The sequence below is a fragment of the Manacus candei genome, unplaced genomic scaffold (assembly GCF_025592945.1).
Source record: "Manacus candei isolate 608988 ecotype Guabito, Panama unplaced genomic scaffold, ASM2559294v1 h1tg000619l, whole genome shotgun sequence".
Classification (NCBI taxonomy): Eukaryota; Metazoa; Chordata; class Aves; order Passeriformes; family Pipridae; genus Manacus; species Manacus candei.
Window position 1 is genome coordinate 1 of NW_026138667.1, and position 16583 is coordinate 16583.

The following is a 16583-nucleotide window of genomic DNA, read 5'->3' on the forward strand; positions in this document are numbered from 1 at the left end:
GGTAAATCCCGCCCCGCCCCGAGGCATTTTTGGCGCGCACGGAATTTGCCTCTGATTGGCTGAGGGTGAAGGGCGGGGCCAAGCCCTTCCCCCGGGCACTGATTGGCTGAGGCGACTGTCAGCCCGGGGTGGGCGGGGCGGATGTGAGCGGAGGGGCGGGGCCAGCGCTGATTGGGCGGGGAGGCACTTCCGGCGGAAGCGGCGCGTGAGGGAGAGACCGGGAACGGAACCGGGACCGGGAACAGGGAACGGGAACAGGGAACGGGGAGCGGGAACACGGAACGGGACCATGAACATCCGCAACGCGCGGGTGGGCGGCCCGGGGGGTAACCGGGGACTGGGGGGGGTCTGGGAGGGGGTCAGCCGGGCCTCGGGGATCCCGGGGGAACCGGGGGTCGGGGAGGGCCCTGAGGGGGATCCCCGGCCTGGAGTAGCGGGAACCGGGGGCACGGGGGGGCTCTGAAGGGGGTCCCGGGTCTCAGGGAGGGGGAACCGGGGTCTGGGGCGGGGGGGGGTCTGAGGTCGGTACCGGGCCTTTTGGGGGGCTCTGAGGGGCGTCCGGCGCCTCTGGGAGGGGGGTGTGGGGTCTCACGGGGGGGGTCTAGAGCAGGACATGGGGCTCCTGGGGGGGTCCCGGGGTCTCGGGGAGGGCCGATCTGGGGGTTCTCACGGGGGGGTCTGAGGGCAACACCGGGCTCTTGGAGGGGTCTGACGGGGGTCGCGGGTGTCCAGCGAGGGGCAGCCGGGATCCCCCGGGGTGGTTGGGGGGGGGTCCCGGGCCCTCGGGAGGGCTCTGAAGGCCCCCCCGTGCCCCCCAGCCCGAGGACCTGATGAACATGCAGCACTGGCAACCTGCTGTGCCTGCCCGAGAACTACCAGATGAAGTATTACTTCTACCACGGCTCTCCTGGCCCCAGGTGGGGCCTGGACCTCCCCCCGGGATACCTGGAACCCCCCCCCCGGGATACCTGGGAAACCCCCCCCGGGATACCTGGAACCCCCCCTTGGGACACCTGGAATCCCCCTGGATCCCCCCTGGACATCCAGACCCACCCCCAGGGCCCCCCCAGTTCTCCTCCCGGGACATGAGGCCCCCCCCCGGAATCCCCCCCAGGGTACCTGGATCCTCCTCCCTGGGACACCTGGATCCTCCCCCAACCCCTGTCCCAAATTCCTGCCTCTGGAACACCCGGGGTCTCCCCCTCCCCCCCCCCTGCCGGGGCCCCTGGAACCCCCCCTGTCACCTGGATCCTCCCCCAGGCCCCTGCATTGCCCCCCCCCCTCCTCCCTTCCCACCTGGATCCCCCCTGGGAACATGGGGATCCTCTCTGGGATACCTGGACCCCCCCTTCCTCCCTGACCTCTGTGCACCCCCCATGCCCCCCTGACTCCTGTGCCCCCCTATGCCCCCCCTTGTTCCCTCCCTGACCCCTGTGCCCCCCCTGTGCCCCCCCTGACCCCTGTGCCCCCCCCTGACCCCTGTGCCCTCCCTGACCCCTGTGCCCTCCCTGACCCCTGTGCCCCCCCTGACCCCTGTGCCCCCCCTGACCCTGTGCCCTCCCTGACCCCTGTGCCCCTCTGTGCCCTCCCTGTGCCCCCCCGACCCCTGTGCCCCCCTTGTTCCCCCCCTGAGCCCTGTGCCCCCCTGTGCCCCCGTGTGCCCCCCCGACCCCTGTCCCCCCCAAACCCTGTGCCCCCTTGTGCCCCCCTGTGCCCCCCCTATGCCCTCCCTGACCCCAGTGCCCCCCGTGACCCCAGTGCCCCCCTGTGCCCCCCCGTGCCCCCCCGTGCCCCCTGACCCCAGTGCCCCCCTGTGCCCCCCCAGTGCCCCCCTGTGCCCCCCCCGTGCCCCCCCCTGTGCCCCCCTGACCCCAGTGCCCCCCTGACCCCAGTGCCCCCCTGTGCCCCCCTGACCCCAGTGCCCCCCTGTGCCCCCCCGTGCCCCCCCTGTGCCCCCCTGTGCCCCCCTGTGCCCCCCTGACCCCAGTGCCCCCCTGTGCCCCCCCCAGCTCTCGTACATCGCCGAGGACGAGAACGGGAAGATCGTGGGCTACGTCCTGGCCAAGATGTGAGTGTGGCTGGGGGGGCCCCTGCCCCCCCTTAGCCCGGCTTTGGGGGGCTCTGGGGGGTGTTCCCGAGGGGATTTGGGGGTCTCAGCCCCCCCCCGACCCTCCCCCCATCCTCGTGCAGGGAGGAGGACCCCGATGACGTCCCCCCATGGGACACATCACGTCCCTGGTAAGGGGGGAGGGGGGGAATTTGGGGGGTCCTGGGGGGGCTTGGGGGGCTCTTGGAATAGGGAAGAGGGTCTGGGGGCTCCTTGAGGGTCTTTGGGGTCACTTGAGGGGTTCTGGGGTGTTTCTTCAAGGGCTCCTTGAGGAGTCTGGGGGGCTCCTGGAGGGGCTCTGAGGGTTTGGGGGCTGTTCTGTCGAGCAGTGGGGGGTGATCTGGGGGGGGTCTCAGGAGTTTTTGGGGTCCCCCATCCCATTTTTGGGCCCCCCTCCAGGCCGTGAAACGCTCCCACCGGCGCCTGGGTGGGTTTGGGTGCCCTGGGAGGGTTTTTGGGGTCCCCCACCCCATTTTTGGGGTCCCCAGGCCATCAAACGCTCCCACCAGCACCTGGGTGGGTTTGGGTGCCCTGGGAGGGTTTTTGGGGCCCCCCCCCCATTTTTGCGGTCCCCCCCCCATTTTTGGGGCCCCCCCACCCCAATTTTTGGGGTCCCCCACCCCATTTTTGGGGTCCCCCACCCCATTTTTGGGGTCCCCAGGCCGTCAAATGCTCCCACCGGCGCCTGGGTGGGTTTGGGTGCCCTGGGAGGGTTTATGGGGCCCCCCACCCCATTTTTGGGGTCCCCCATCCCATTTTTGGGGCCCCCCCACCCCGTGTTTGGCCCCCCCCCAGGCCGTCAAGCGCTCGCACCGGCGGCTGGGGCTGGCCCAGAAGCTCATGGACCAGGCGTCCCGGGCCATGATCGAGAACTTCAACGCCAAGTACGTGTCGCTGCACGTCCGCAAGAGGTGAGACCCCCAGAGCCCCCCAGAGCCCCCCCAGAGCCCCCCCGAATCACCAACCCAGCCCAGAGACCCCCCTGAACCACCAGCCCACCCTCAGAACCCCCCAAAATAACCTTCCCCTCCCGTCCCTGGGCAGCAACCGGGCGGCTCTGCACTTGTACTCCAACACCCTCAACTTCCAGTGAGTCGGGGGGGGGGCCGGGGGGGCGTCTGGGGAGGGATTGCAGGGGGCTGAGGGGGATTTTGGCGCCTGAGGGGGAGTTTGGGGGGTCTGAGGCGGTTCTGAGAGGGTTTTGGGGGGGCTGAGGGGAGGTTTGAGGGGTTCTGAAGGGGTTGTTGGGGGGGGGGGGGTTGGTGGGTTTTGGTGGATGTTTGGGGACTCTGAGAGGGGTCTGGGGGGATTTGGTGGGGTCTGAGGGGCTTTGGTGGGTTCTGGGGGGAGTCTGGGGGGCTTTGGTGAGGTCTGAGGGGGTTTGGTGGGTTCTGGGGGGGAGTCTGGGGGGCTTTGGTGAGGTCTGAGGGGGTTTGGTGGGTTCTGGGGGGCTTTGGGGAGGGACTGAGGGGGGTTCAGAGCAGCTCTGGGAGAGTTTTTGGCCACATAAGGACACAAAAAGGGGGATGGGTGGGGGGGGCACCCCAAAACCAGCCCCCCCCCCATCCCAAAAGCCCCTCCCCACGTGTGAGCCCCCCAAACTCCCCCAGGATCAGTGAGGTGGAGCCCAAGTACTACGCGGACGGGGAGGACGCCTACGCCATGAAACGGGACCTCACCCAGATGGCAGACGAGGTGAAGCCCCCCCGGGACCCCCCCGGACCCCCCCAGACCCTTTTGGGGAGGGGAGGCTCTTCCAACCCTCGTTGCCCCCCCAGTAACCCCCTGCCCCCCCCCCCAGCTGAGGAAGCAGGTGGAGCAGAAGGAGCGGGGGCGGCCCCCGGCCCCCACCGACCCCCCCCGGGGCGGGGAGGGGGTCTGCGGGTCTGGGGGAGCCCCCCCGCACCCCCCCTCGGGCCCCCCTCCCCACGAGGACGGGGGGGGGCGACAGCAAAGACGTGAGCGAGGTGAGCGAGACCACCGAGAGCACCGACGTCAAGGACAGCTCCGAGGCCTCCGACTCCGCCTCGTAGGGACCCCCGGGGCCCCCCCGAATCCCTGCGGCCCCCCCAGAGCCCTGGGACCCCCCTCGGTGCTGGGGGGGGCAATAAAGCCGCTCCCTCTCCGGCCTGTGCAGTGTCTCTGTGTGTGGCCCCGGTCCGGGGGGGCTCGCGGTGCTGGGCAGGGGTGGGGGGTTAATTTGGGGGCGTCCGGGGGGGTGAAATGAGGTCTCGACCCCTTTTTCCCCCCAAAAAACGGAGGGGGCACCGGGAAGGGGGCGGGGGGGGGCGGGGCTTCGCCGGGTCACGCCCCCGGCGCTGCCGGTGGGCGGTGCCGAGCGCGGTGCCGGGGCGTGGCCTCGGCTCCTCCCCCGCTCTCTGATTGGCGCGGGCGTGGCCTCCCCGCGCGCTCATTGGCCGGGACGCGCAGTGACGGCGCCGCCATGCGGGCGGAGCGGCCGCGGCTGCTGAGCCGGGCCGAGGCGCTGGCGCTGGGCCGGGAGCGGGGCCCGGACCCGGAGCGGGGCCCGAGCGGGGCCGGGGCGGCGGCGGCGGGGCCCGAAGCGGGCCCGGACACGGACACGGACACGGACAGGGGCTGGCGCCACGCCTGCCACGTGCTGCTGCACGCGCCGCTGCCCCCCGGGGCGCCGCCGCCCCGACACGCCGTGCTGGTGAGTGCGGGGGGGCGGCGGGGACGGGCACCGGGCCGAGGGGGGACGGGAAGGGGGTCCCGCCGCTGACACCCCCCGTCCCCGTACGGGCGGGTTCCCGGGGCTGTGCCCGCAGATACGGCCCCGGGGGGCGTTTCGGGGTCCCGGGAGGGGTTCCCGGTTCTAACCCCCCCCTGTCCCCGTCTCCCAGATGCAGCTGCGGGCCGGGTTCCCGGGGGGGTTCCCGCTACCGCCCCCCCCCTTGTCCCGCAGCTGCAGCTGCGGTTACCGGCGGGTTCGGGGCCCCGGGGGGGCGGTTCGGGTTCCCGGGGGTGTCCCGGGGGCATTCCCGGGGATGTCCCGGTCCCGAGCCCTCGTTGCCGTCCCCGCAGATGCAGCTGCGGTTCGACGGGCGGTTCGGGGTCCTGGGGGGGCGGTTCAGGGTTCCGGGGGGCGGTTCGGGTTCCGGGGGGGCGGTTCGGGGTCCCGGGGGTGTCCCGGTCCCATTCCCGGGGTGTCCCGGTCCCGAGCCGTCGTTGCCGTCCCCGCAGATGCAGCTGCGGTTTGACGGGCGGTTCGGGTTCCCGGGGGGGCTGGCGGAGCGCGGGGAGTCCCTGGAGGCGGCCCTGGAGCGGGAGCTGCGGGAGGAGCTGGGCCCGGGGGCGGCCGCGCTGCGGGTCCGGCCCGGAGACCACCGGGGGGCGAGGGCGTGGCCACGCCGCGGGGGCGGGGCCTCCGGTGAAGGGGCGGGGCTGGTGACGCACCTGTACGAGCGGCGGCTGCGATTGGAGGAGCTGGAGCGGATCGAGAGGGGCGGGGCCAGGGCGGCAGAGCACGGGCTGGAGGTGGGGGGGGACCGGAGTGGGAACGGGGGGGGGAATGGGAATGGGGATGGGAACGGGGGGGACCGGAGTGGGAACGGGAATGGGAACGGGGATGGGGGGAATGGGAATGGGGGGAATGGGGATGGGGGAGAATGGGAATGGGAACGGGGGGGACGGGAATGGGAATGGGAATGGGGATGGGGATGGGGGGGGAATGGGGATGGGGGGGAACGGGAATGGGAACGGGAATGGGGATGGGAACGCGGGGGACGGGAATGGGAACGGGAATGGGAATGGGGGGAATGGGAATGGGAACGGGAATGGGGATGGGAATGGGGGGAACGGGAATGGGGGGAACGGGAATGGGAATGGGGGGAATGGGAATAGGAACGGGACTAGGGGGAATGGGAATGGGAGTGGGAATGGGGGGACGGGAATGGGAATGGGGGGAATTGGGAATGGGAATGGGGGGAATGGGAATGGGAGTGGGGGGGACGGGAATGGGGGGACGGGAATGGGAGTGGGGGGGACGGGAATAGGGATGGGGGGGGAATGGGAATGGGAACGGGAATAGGGGGAATGGGAATGGGAGTGGGGGGGAACGGGAATAGGGATGGGGGGACACCGGGAATGGGGGGAACGGGAATGGGAATGGGGGGAACGGGAGGGGGAACGGGAATGGGAACGGGGGGGAACGGGAATGGGAATGGGGGGGGCGGGAATGGGGGGAATGGGAATGGGAGTGGGGGGAACGGGAATGGGGGGACACCGGGAATGGGAATGGGGGGGAATGGGAATGGGGAGAACGGGAATGGGAATGGGGGGGAATGGGAATGGGGGGGACACCGGGAATGGGGATGGGGGGGAATGGGAATGGGGGGACACCGGGAAGGACACCGGGAATGGGGGGAGGGGTCCGGGCACCTGCGGGGGGTCTGAGGGGGAGGCAGGTGAGGGTGGGGGGTGATGGTTGATGTGGGGGAGGGGTTGGGGGTGTCTATGGGGGTCTGGGGGTGCTGAGGTGGGGGATGGGCTCGATCTGGGCCCCTCCCTCTGTCTGTGGGGCTGGGGGGGGTCCCTGTCCCTGTGGGGGGGTCACTCTGGGTGTGTCCCTGTCCCCGTGGGGATGTCCCCGTGGGGGTGTCCCTGTGGGTGTGTCACTCTGGGGGGGGGGTCCCTGTCCCTGTGGGGGGGTCACTCTGGGTGTGTCCCCATGGGGGTGTCACTCTGGGGGTGTCACTCTGGGGGTGTCACTCTGGGTGTGTCCCTGTCCCCGTGGGGATGTCCCCATGGGGGTGTCCCTGTGGGGGTGTCACTCTGGGGGGGTCCCTGTCCCTGTGGGTGTGTCCCTGTGGGGGTGTCCCTGTGGGGGGATCCCTGTCCCTGTGGGTGTGTCCCTGTGGGGGTGTCACTCTGGGGGTGTCACTCTGGGTGTGTCCCTGTGGGGGTGTCCCCGTGGGTGTGTCCCCATGGGGGTGTCCCTGTGGGGGTGTCCCCATGGGGGTGTCACTCTGGGTGTGTCACTCCGGGGTCCCCCTCCCGCAGGTGCAGGGGCTGGTCCGGGTTCCCCTCGGGGGGGGTCTCGGGCCCTTCCTCCGGAACCGCTTCGCGGGGGACGCGCGGGAGCAGCTCCTGGGGGCCCTCCCGGCCCTCGGCATCGACCCCCCCCACACCGAGGAGCCCCCCCCCGCAGTGAGAACCCCCCAACCCCCCCCCCCGGGGCCGGGGCAGCCCCTCCCCTCGCAGTGAGAACCCCCCAAACCCCCCCCCGGGGCCGGGGCAGCCCCTCCCCCCGCAGTGAGAACCCCCCAAAACCCCCCCCCGGACCCGCGGGGGGGGGGCTGCAGTTCAGGGGGGAGCCTTTGTAACCCCAATAAATCTTTATTATAATATATTTTTAGATATAAAAAGGAAACTTTACAAGTTTTTTAACCCAAAATGTACAAAAATGGTCAGAAAACGGTTGGGGGGGGAGGGGGGGGGGGAACTGGGGGGCCGCCCCCCGGGGTGTGGGGATGGGGGGGATTTTGGGGGAGTTCAAGGCCTTCAGACACCCTGAGCTGTGTTGGGGCCCCCCCAGCCCCTCGGTACCCGCAATGCCCTGGGGGGGGGGGGGGGCAGCCCCCCCAAATCAGGTCCTGCCCCCGGCGGGGTCCATCCGTCCCTCGGGGGGGTCCTCGGCCAGAACCTCTTCCACACCACTGCCTGGGGGGGGCACAGATCAGCCCCCAGCAGGGACTGGGGGGCACCTGGGGGAGGCTTTGGGGTCCCCATGGGGGTGGGGGGTGTGGGTTTAGGGCCCCCTCTGGGTTTTGGGGTTCCCCCCTGGGTTTTACGGGAGGTTTTGGAGCCCCCCCGGGTTTGGAGGGGAGTTTTGGGGTTCCCCCCTGGATTCTCGGGGCTTTGGGCTCCCCCCGGGTTCTGAGGGTCTTTGGGCTCCCCCCGGGTTCTGGGGGTCTTTGGGCTCCCCCCGGGTTCTGGGGTCCCTCCGGGTTTGGAGGGGGGTTTTGGGGTTTACCCCCTGGATTTTGGGGGGTTTGGGTTCCCCCCGGGTTCTGGGGTGGTTCTGGGGTCCCCCTGGGTTTGGAGGGGGGTTTTGGGGTTCCCCCCTGGATTTTGGGGGGTTCTGGGGGGGTTCTGGGGTCCCCCTGGGTTTGGAGGGGGGTTTTGGGGTTCCCCCCTGGATTTTGGGGGGTTTGGGGGGGTTCTGGGGGGATGTCACTGACCGTCCCCATCGTCGGGGATCTCCTGCACGTCCTCGTCGTCGTCCTCGATCAGCACACAGTCCTCGCCGCTCTCACTGCGGGCGGGGGGGAGGCTTTGGGGTCCCCCCAGGGCCCCCCCGACCCCCCCCAGACCCGCAGGGCAACACTCACCTGTCGGGGGGGCCCCCCTGACCCCCCCGACCCTCAGGGACCACTCATCTGTCGGGGGGGGGCCCTGACCCCCCCTGACCCCTCAGACCCTCACTCTCCTGTTGGGGGGCCCCCCTCTGACCCCCCCAACCCCCCAGACCCTCACTCACCTGTCGGGGGCCCCCCCTGACCCCCCCGACTCCCCCTGACCCCCTCAGACCCTCAGGCCTCACTCACCTGTCGGGGGGCCCCTCTGACCCCCCCTGACCCCCCAGACCCTCACTCACCTGTCGGGGGGCCCCTCTGACCCCCCCTGACCCCCCAGACCCCCACTCACCTGTCGGGGGGGGCCCTCGGCCCCCTCCCCCAGCAGGTAAAACTGGAGCGGGTTGGGCCAGAGCTCCTCCTTGATGATCTGGGGGGACAGGGGGGTCACTGGGAGCACTGGGGGGGCACTGGGAGCACTGGGGTCACTGGGAGCACTGGGGGGGCACTGGGAGCACTGGGGGGGCACTGGGAGCACTGGGGTCACTGGGAGCACTGGGATGGTCACTGGGAGCACTGGGGGGGGCACTGGGGGCACTGGGGGGTCACTGGGAGCACTGGGGGGTCACTGGGAGCACTGGGGGGTTACTGGGAGCACTGGGAGGGTCACTGGGAGCACTGGGGGGGGTCACTGGGAGCACTGGGAGGGTCACTGGGAGCACTGGGGGGGTCACTGGGATGGTTACTGGGAGCACTGGGGGTCACTGGGGGGTCACTGGGAGGGTCACTGGGAGCACTGGGAGGGTCACTGGGAGCACTGGGGGTCACTGGGATGGTTACTGGGAGCACTGGGGGTCACTGGGAGGGTCACTGGGAGCACTGGGAGGGTCACTGGGAGCACTGGGGGGTCACTGGGGGGTCACTGGGGGGTCACTGGGAGCACTGGGGGTCACTGGGATGGTTACTGGGAGCACTGGGGGTCACTGGGAGGGTCACTGGGAGCACTGGGATGGTCACTGGGAGGACTGGGGGGTCACTGGGGGGTCACTGGGAGCACTGGGAGGGTCACTGGGAGCGTCACTGGGGGGTCACTGGTAGGGTCACTGGGAGCACTGGGAGGGTCACTGGGGGGTCACTGGGAGCACTGGGGGGGTCACTGGGAGGGTCACTGGGAGCACTGGGGGGTCACTGGGAGCACTGGGGGGGTCACTCGGGGGTCACTGGGGGGGTCACTGGGGGGTCACTGGGAGGGTCAGTGGGGGGTCACTGGGAGCACTGGGAGGTCACTGGGAGCACTGGGGGGTCACTGGGAGCACTGGGGGTTACTGGGAGCACTGGGGGGGTCACTGGGAGCACTGGGGGGTCACTGGGAGCACTGGGGGTTACTGGGAGCACTGGGGGGGTCACTGGGAGCACTGGGGGGTCACTGGGATGGTCACTGGGGGGTCACTGGGGGGGTCACTGGGAGCACTGGGGGGGTCACTGGTAGGGTCACTGGGAGCACTGGGAGCACTGGGGGGGTCACTGGGAGGTCACTGGGATGGTCACTGGGGGGTCACTGGGGGGGTCACTGGGAGCACTGGGGGGTCACTGGGAGCACTGGGAGGTCACTGGGAGCACTGGGGGGTCACTGGGAGCACTGGGGGTTACTGGGAGCACTGGGGGTCACTGGGGGGTCACTGGTAGGGTCACTGGGAGCACTGGGAGCACTGGGGGGTCACTGTGGGGTCACTGGGGGGGTCACTGGGAGCACTGGGGGGGTCTCTGGGCTCACCTCGGCCACCCGGTCCCCCGCGGGGAAACTGTGATCCCCAAACCAGGCGAAGAAGCTGCGGGGGCCGGGGGGGGCCCTTGTGGGGCCGGGCCCGGGGGTCCTGCCCCTGCCACCACCGGATGGGGGTCGAGTGGGACACCAGGTGACCTGGGGGGGGACACACGGGGGGTCACTGGGGGAGCCCCCCCTGCACCCAAAGGGGGCTCAAATAAACCAGCTGGGGGGGGGGAGCCTTCGCACCCCAAATTTGGGGGTCCCAGGGCTGGTTTGGGGACCCTTCTCACCCCAAATTTGGGGGTCCCAGGGTTGGTTTGGGGACCCTTCTCACCCCAAATTTGGGGGGTCCCAGGGCTGGTTTGGGGGACCCTTCTCACCCCAAATTTGGGGGTCCCAGGGCTGGTTCTGGGGACCCTTTGCACCCCTAGTTTGGGGGTCCTAGGTGTGGTTTGAGGGACCCTTCTCACCCCCACTCTGGGGGTCCCAAGGCTGTTTTTGGGGACCCTTCTCAGCCCCACTCTGGGGGTCCCAAGGCTGTTTTTGTGGACCCTTCTCAGCCCCAATCTGGGGGTCCTAAGGCTGGTTTTGGGGACCCTTCTCACCCCAAATTTGGGGGTCCCAGGGCTGGTTCTGGGGGACCCTTCTCAGCCCCACTCTGGGGGTCCCAAGGCTGTTTTTGTGGACCCTTCTCAGCCCCACTCTGGGGGTCCCAGGGCTGTTTTCGGGGCCCCCTCACCCACCAGAGGGGCCTCTCACGAACTCCTTGGCCACGACGTCGTTCTGGAAGTAGGGGTTGACGCTGAAGAAGAAGCGGATGCGGCACCCGAGGCGGCTCTGCCCGAACTCCTCCACCTGCAGGACCCACCTGTGTCACTTTTTGGGGGGGGGGTCCACACCACCTAACCCCCCTCCCCGGCCCCCCCGGGGCACCTGCAGGCTGGTCATGTAGCTCAGGGCGTCCTCGTCGCGGTCGCTGATCATGGCCGAGAGCTGCGGGTGGTTCAGGAACTGGGGGGGTCTGGGGTCAAGGAAAGGCGGCTCCGGAGGTTCCCGGGCGTGTCCCCCCCCCCCCGCCGGCCCCCCCCGAGGATACGGCGGTGACCCAGAAGCCGGGGATGTGCTGGATGAGGCGGTTGCGGCGCTGCAGGTGGGGCCGGCGCCGGAGCCCGAAGCGCGCGCGGAGCCGGCGGAAGGCCCGGGCCGCCTCCTCCTCCACGGCCTCGAGCTGCAGCTGCACGGCCTCCAGGGCCGCCAGGTACCGCCCCGGGCCTTCCTCGCCGTCCTCCTCCTCCTCCTCCTCCTCCTCCTCCTCGCCCACGGAGATCACCGCGCTCTCCTCGGCCTCCTGCACCTTGGGCAGCGGGACCCCCGGCGGGTCCGGGACCTCCACGGGCCCTGGGAGCCCCCCGGGCTCTGGGAGCCCAGGGCCGCCCCGGCTCTGCCCCACGCAGGCCATGGGGGGGGGCTGCAGGCCCCCCAGGACATCCCTGCTGGGCTCCAGGACATCCCTGCTGGGCTCCAGGACATCCCTGGTGGTCTCAGCGCTGGTCTCCAGCCCCTCCTTCTGCTCTCTGTCCCACGCCACGTGGCTGATAACGGTGCTCTCCAGGCTCCCCTTGGGCCTCACGGTGGGCTCCAGACCCCCCAGGATCTCCTCGGTGGTCTCCAGGCCCTCCCTGGGGGTCTCCAGGCCCCCGTTCCTGCTCCTTCCCCAATCCAAGCACTGGGTTCCCCCGGTCTCCACGCTCCCCTTGGCCCTCCCGGGGGTCTTCAGCCCGGCCTTGCGCCTGCTGGTGGTCTTCAGGCCCCCGCTGGGGAGGGGAACGTCGCTCTCCAGCCCCCCCCGGGCCTCGCTGGTGGTCTCCGAGCCCCCCTTGCTCCTCCTGCCCTGCTCCAGGCACCGGCTCACGGCCGTCTCCAGGCTCCCCCTGCGCCCGTTGGTGGTCCCTGGGACCTCCCTGCTGGGCTCTGGGCTCCCTTTGGATTCCAAGGGGGTCTCCAGGACCCCCCTGTCCTGCTCCAAGCAGGGGATAACACTGCTCTCCAGGTCCCCCACGGCCTCCCTGGTGCTCTCCAGGCTCTCCGGAACCTCCATGCTGGGCTCCAGCCCCCTGTTCTCTTGCTCCAGGCAGGGGGGGACGGTGGTGTCCGGGTCTCCTCTTGGATCCACGGCAGCCTTCAGCCCTTTCTTGGGAGGCTCCATCTCATCCCGGGGGGTCTCCATCTCATCCCGGGGGGTCTTCTTCTCATCCCCGAGGGTCTCCATCCCATTCTCGGGGGTCTCCAGCCCATCCTTTGGGGTTTCCATCTCATCCCTGGGGGTCTTCTTCTCATCCCCGAGGGTCTCCATGCCCTTCACTGGGGTCTCCAGCCCATCCTCGGGGGTCTCCATCCCCTTCACTGGGGTCTCCATCCCCTCTTTTGGGGTCTCCATCCCCTCCTTTGGAGTCTCCATCCCCTCCTCGGGGGTCTCCATCCCCTTCACTGGGGTCTCCATCCCCTCCTTTGGGGTCTCCATGCCCTTCACTGGGGTCTCCATCCCCTTCACTGGGGTCTCCATCCCCTCCTTTGGGGTCTCCATGCCCTTCACTGGGGTCTCCATCCCCTCCTTTGGGGTCTCCATCCCCTCTTTTGGGGTCTCCATCCCCTCCTCGGGGGTCTCCGGCCCCTCCCCTGCGCTCTCCGTTCCGCCGCCAGGGGGCGCTCTCGCGCCCCCGCCCCGCGCATGCCCAGACCCGCCGCCACCGCCCCGCGCGCGCGCGCCGCGGCCCTCACCGGGGTGGGGGGGGTGGGAGATCTCCCGGCGCGGGGGAACAGCGGCGGCGGGGCCCGTCCCGCTGCGCTCATCCAGGCGGCGGAGCTTGGCCGGGGACGGCAGGTCGGCCCCGGGCCCGGCCCCGCTCATGGCGCGGCGGCTCCGGGGCCGCGGCAGCGGCTGAGGGCGGCGGGGGGGGGAGGGGAAGGGAAGAAAAAGCGCGCGCGCCGCCGTGAGAGCCCCGCCCACCCCGCGCGTGCGCGCTACCCCTCCCCCGTCACCGGCCGGGTTGCCGTGGCGACGGGCGTCACGCGCGCAGGGCGGGAAGGCGACGGCCAATGGGAACGCTCGGCTTTAGCGGGCTCGGGGAAGCCCGGGAAAAGGGAGGGGCGGGGGGTTGCGCGCATGCGCAGAGCGGGGAGCGCACGTGCGGGCAGCGCGAGCGGCCCACCCCGAGGGGGCAGGCCACGCCCACCCCGTGAGGGGGCAGGCCACGCCCACCGCCCCTCTGAGGGGATTAAGGGGTCGGGGGGGGGGGGTGTCGAGGGAAGGGACCCCCCCAGGAGGGGCCGGGACCCCCTCGATGTCACCTGAGGGGGCCGGGACACACCCCACAGTGACCCCAAGTGAGCCGGGACCCCCCCCGCAGTTGAGTCCAGGTGGGCTGGGACCCACACCCTTAATGAGTCCTGAGGAGCTGGGACTCGCCCTCCCAATGTCACCCGAGGAGCCTGGACCCCCCCACCCCAGTGAGCCCAGGTGAGGTGAGACCCCCCCATCGAGGTCACCTGAGGAGCCTGGACCCCCCCCCCATGAGCCCAGGTGAGGTGAGACCCCCCCTCGAGATCACCTGAGGGGCCGGGACCCCCCCCGGTGAGCCCAGGTGAGGTCAATGTCACCTGAGGGGCTGGGACCCCCCCCCGGTGAGCCCAGGTGAGGTGAGACCCCCCCTCGAGGTCACCTGAGGAGCCTGGACCCCCCCACGGTGAGCCCAGGTGAGGTCAATGTCACCTGAGGGGCCGGGCCGGGCCCCCCCCCCCCGCAGTGACTCCAGAGGGGGGTCCCAGCTGCCTCCAAGGGGGCTCAGCACCCCCCCAGCCGCACCCATGGGGTGCAGGACCCCCCCCCAGGATTGTTATCATCCCCCCACATCCTCCTGACCCCCCCCAATTCCTCCCGGGATACTCGGGACCCCCCAGCTCCCCACCTGGACACGGCCCCCTCTGTCACACACACCCCGAAGGTGAGCCCCCCCCCCCCCCAAACCCCAGCCGGGTGCCAGAGTCCCCCCCACCCCGGGGGGGTCTGTTTGTCACCCCCGGGGCCCCCCCGTGACCTTTTTCGGGACCTTTCCCGGGGCAGGAAACGGCTGCGACAGCGATGGGGGGGGGGTGTGTGAAACCAGCCCCCCTCCCAGAACGGGCACGGACAACCCTCCCCTGCCCCCAAAACCCCCCCCCCCGAGCCCCCCCACGACAACAACGCGGGGCCACCATCGTTCCACGGCTGTATGTACACAGGGCCCCCAACACCCGGGGGGGGTCCCACGCGGGGACGGAGCCCCCCCCTCCAAACCCCGGGGGGGGCAGTTCGGGGGTGCCCACGACACGACTCACCCCCCCCTCCCCTCCCAGACCCGTTTTGGGGGGGGGTCCCACGTTCTCAGGGGTGAAACCCGGGGGGGTGCGAGCGAGCCTTTGGGCGGTGACAGTTTTTTTTGGGGGGGGGGGGGGGCGGGCAGTGACAATTTGGGGACACCCCCCCCCCCCCCTCACGTGAGCCAGGCCAGCGCCAGGTACAGCCCCAGGGCCAGCGCGGCCGTGGGACCCCCCCCGTCCCCCCCCCAGGCCACGGGCACCAGCACGGCCAGGGCCAGGACCACCCCGCAGCCCCGCAGGGCCCCCCCCAGCCCCCCCGCGCCCCCCCTGCCCCGGGGGGGCCGCGCGGGCACCACCAGCGCCCCCTCCAGCGGCCCCCCCCTGCCCAGCAGCACCGGGGGGCTGCGGCGGCCCCCCCCCCTCGTAGCGCAGGGCCATCTCGTTGGCCAGCGACGTGTTGGGGGCCCGCTCGGGGAAAGGGGGGCCCCCCCCGTGCCGCGGGGGGGGGTCGCTGTCGCCGGGGTCGCCCCCCCGCAGCCGGCGCAGGTGGGACAGGTAGAGCTGCTCCAGCTCCCGCGCCACCGCCTCGTCCTCGGCGGCCTGGGGGGGGCACGGGTTGGGGACCCCCCTTCCTGCGGGGGGGGGGGGGGGACACCCCCGTGCTCGGGGGGGCACCCCCAAATTTGGGGGGGGGGGGGGAGTTGGCTCACCTGTGCCGGGGGCGGTGACTCCGTGTCCGGGGGGGGCGCTGGGGAAGGGTCAGGCTCTGGGGGGGGGGGGAAGAGGGGTGAGGGACCCCCAAAATGGGGGGGACACCCCTAAAATCGGGGGGGACACCCCTAAACTCGGGGGGGTACCCAAAAGGGGGGGCCCCCTAAAGCGAGGGGGGCGATACGTACCTGGGCCGTGCTCGGGGGGGGGGGTGCTGCGCGTCCTCCGCCTCCTGCGGCCTTTGGGGGGGACACGAGTTGGGGGGGGGTCACCGGGGGACCCAGAACGCCCCCAAATTAGGGGGGGGTGGGGAGGATCTGCTCCCCCCCCAAGAGCGTGACCCACATTCGGGGACCGAGGGGGGGCCGGAGGGGTCGGGCTCGCGCCACAGCCCCCCCCCCCCCCCCCCCCAATTTCGGGGGGCTCATGCTGGGGGGGGGGGGGGAGTTTGACCCCATTTCTGGGGGGGGGGTCCCTCATGCAGATTCCCCCCCCCCTCATCTCTTACCTGCCCTTCCCAGGCCTCATCCCAGCTCCCGAGGGGGGTGGGCGGCTCCCCCCCCGCGCCCCCCTCCCCTCCCGCCGGGGGGCCCCCCCCGCGCGCCGCCCCCCTGCCGCGGGGGTCCCAGGGCCGGTACTGGCGCAGGCGGGTCAGGGGCAGCCCCAGCGCGTCGGCGAACAGGACCCGCCGGGACCCCCCCCCGGGGGGCGCGGGGCCGGAGGGGTCCCCCAGCCCGGGGGGGGGCCCCGGGGGGGGGGCTCGGGGACCCCCGGGGGGGGCGGCGGGGGGGCCTCGGCCGGGAAGGGGAGCGGGAGGGGCGAGGCGGGCGGGGCCGGGGGGTCACGGGGGGCCGGGGGGGGGGTCCCGGGGGGCCGGGGGGGGGTCCCGGGGCGCGAGGGGGGCGGGGAGGGCCCCCCCCCGCGCGGGGCACGCCGGGAGTCCGGCCAGGGGGGGGGAGCCGGGGCGGAGGCGGGAGCGCGGGCCATGGCGGAGGGGCGGGGCCTGGCCCGGGAATGGGCGGGGCCATGGTGGAGAGGCGGGGCCATGGTGGGAGGGGCGGGGCCTGGCCAGGGGAATGGGCGGGGGCATGGTGGAGGGGCGGGGCCTGGCCAGGGGAATGGCGGGGCCATGGCAGAGGGGCGGGATCTGACCCAGGGAATGGGCGGGGCCATGGCGGGGGGGCGGGGCCTGCGGGTGAAGCGAGGGCGGGGTCTAAGAGAATGGGCGGGGTCGATGCGGTGGGGGGGCAGGGTTGTTGCGAGGGGGCGGGGCCCGACGGAATGGGGCGGGGGCTGCTGAATGGGCGGGGGCGGGGCCTGAGGG

General features: G+C 71.6%; 4 protein-coding genes across 5 annotated transcripts; 2 read left to right on the top strand and 2 right to left on the bottom strand.

Annotated features, from left to right (window-relative positions):
• Window positions 1-182: 182 nt before the first annotated feature.
• LOC127466143 (N-alpha-acetyltransferase 10-like) lies at window positions 183-4237 on the top strand. Its single transcript, XM_051776748.1, is given in 12 exon segments — window positions 183-310; window positions 819-848; window positions 850-901; window positions 904-917; window positions 2010-2068; window positions 2191-2212; window positions 2215-2238; window positions 2903-3018; window positions 3152-3196; window positions 3718-3802; window positions 3909-4043; window positions 4045-4237. Coding segments are annotated over 12 exon segments (699 nt in total). The 5' UTR covers window positions 183-289; the 3' UTR covers window positions 4141-4237.
• Window positions 4238-4577: 340 nt separating this feature from the next.
• Window positions 4578-7541, top strand: LOC127466144 (U8 snoRNA-decapping enzyme-like). 2 transcript variants are annotated; one of them, XM_051776750.1, is made up of 4 exons: window positions 4694-4781; window positions 5312-5605; window positions 7130-7264; window positions 7347-7541. In XM_051776750.1, exons 2-4 carry the CDS (start codon window positions 5312-5314, stop codon window positions 7383-7385), a joined length of 468 nt encoding a protein of 155 aa, XP_051632710.1. In that variant the 5' UTR covers window positions 4694-4781; the 3' UTR covers window positions 7386-7541. The 2 variants fall into 2 exon arrangements, with proteins under 2 accessions (XP_051632711.1, XP_051632710.1); XM_051776751.1 differs by having other exon boundaries at window positions 4578-4781; window positions 7130-7541.
• Window positions 7542-8493: 952 nt separating this feature from the next.
• On the bottom strand, window positions 8494-13185 carry LOC127466145 (nascent polypeptide-associated complex subunit alpha, muscle-specific form-like). Its single transcript, XM_051776752.1, is given in 7 exon segments — window positions 8494-8508; window positions 8777-8854; window positions 10199-10255; window positions 10257-10345; window positions 10936-11047; window positions 11126-11203; window positions 11289-13185. Coding segments are annotated over 7 exon segments (2241 nt in total). The 5' UTR covers window positions 13101-13185.
• A 1536-nt stretch (window positions 13186-14721) lies between these two features.
• Window positions 14722-16051, bottom strand: LOC127466146 (proline-rich protein 2-like; the record flags this gene model as incomplete). The annotated part of the gene is made up of 4 exons (XM_051776753.1): window positions 14722-15148; window positions 15259-15314; window positions 15448-15498; window positions 15768-16051. Coding segments are annotated over 4 exons (818 nt in total), but the record flags the coding sequence as incomplete, so codon positions are not given.
• Window positions 16052-16583: the final 532 nt, after the last annotated feature.

What these genes read in the sequence shown, in the direction of transcription:
- LOC127466144 (XM_051776751.1), top strand. Translation starts at nt 5,312, where the DNA reads ATGCAGCTGCGGTTTGACGGGCGGTTCGGGTTCCCGGGGGGGCTGGCG. An exon ending in CGGCAGAGCACGGGCTGGAG is followed by an intron (nt 5,606 to 7,129) that starts GTGGGGGGGGAC and finishes CCCCTCCCGCAG; the next exon opens with GTGCAGGGGCTGGTCCGGGT.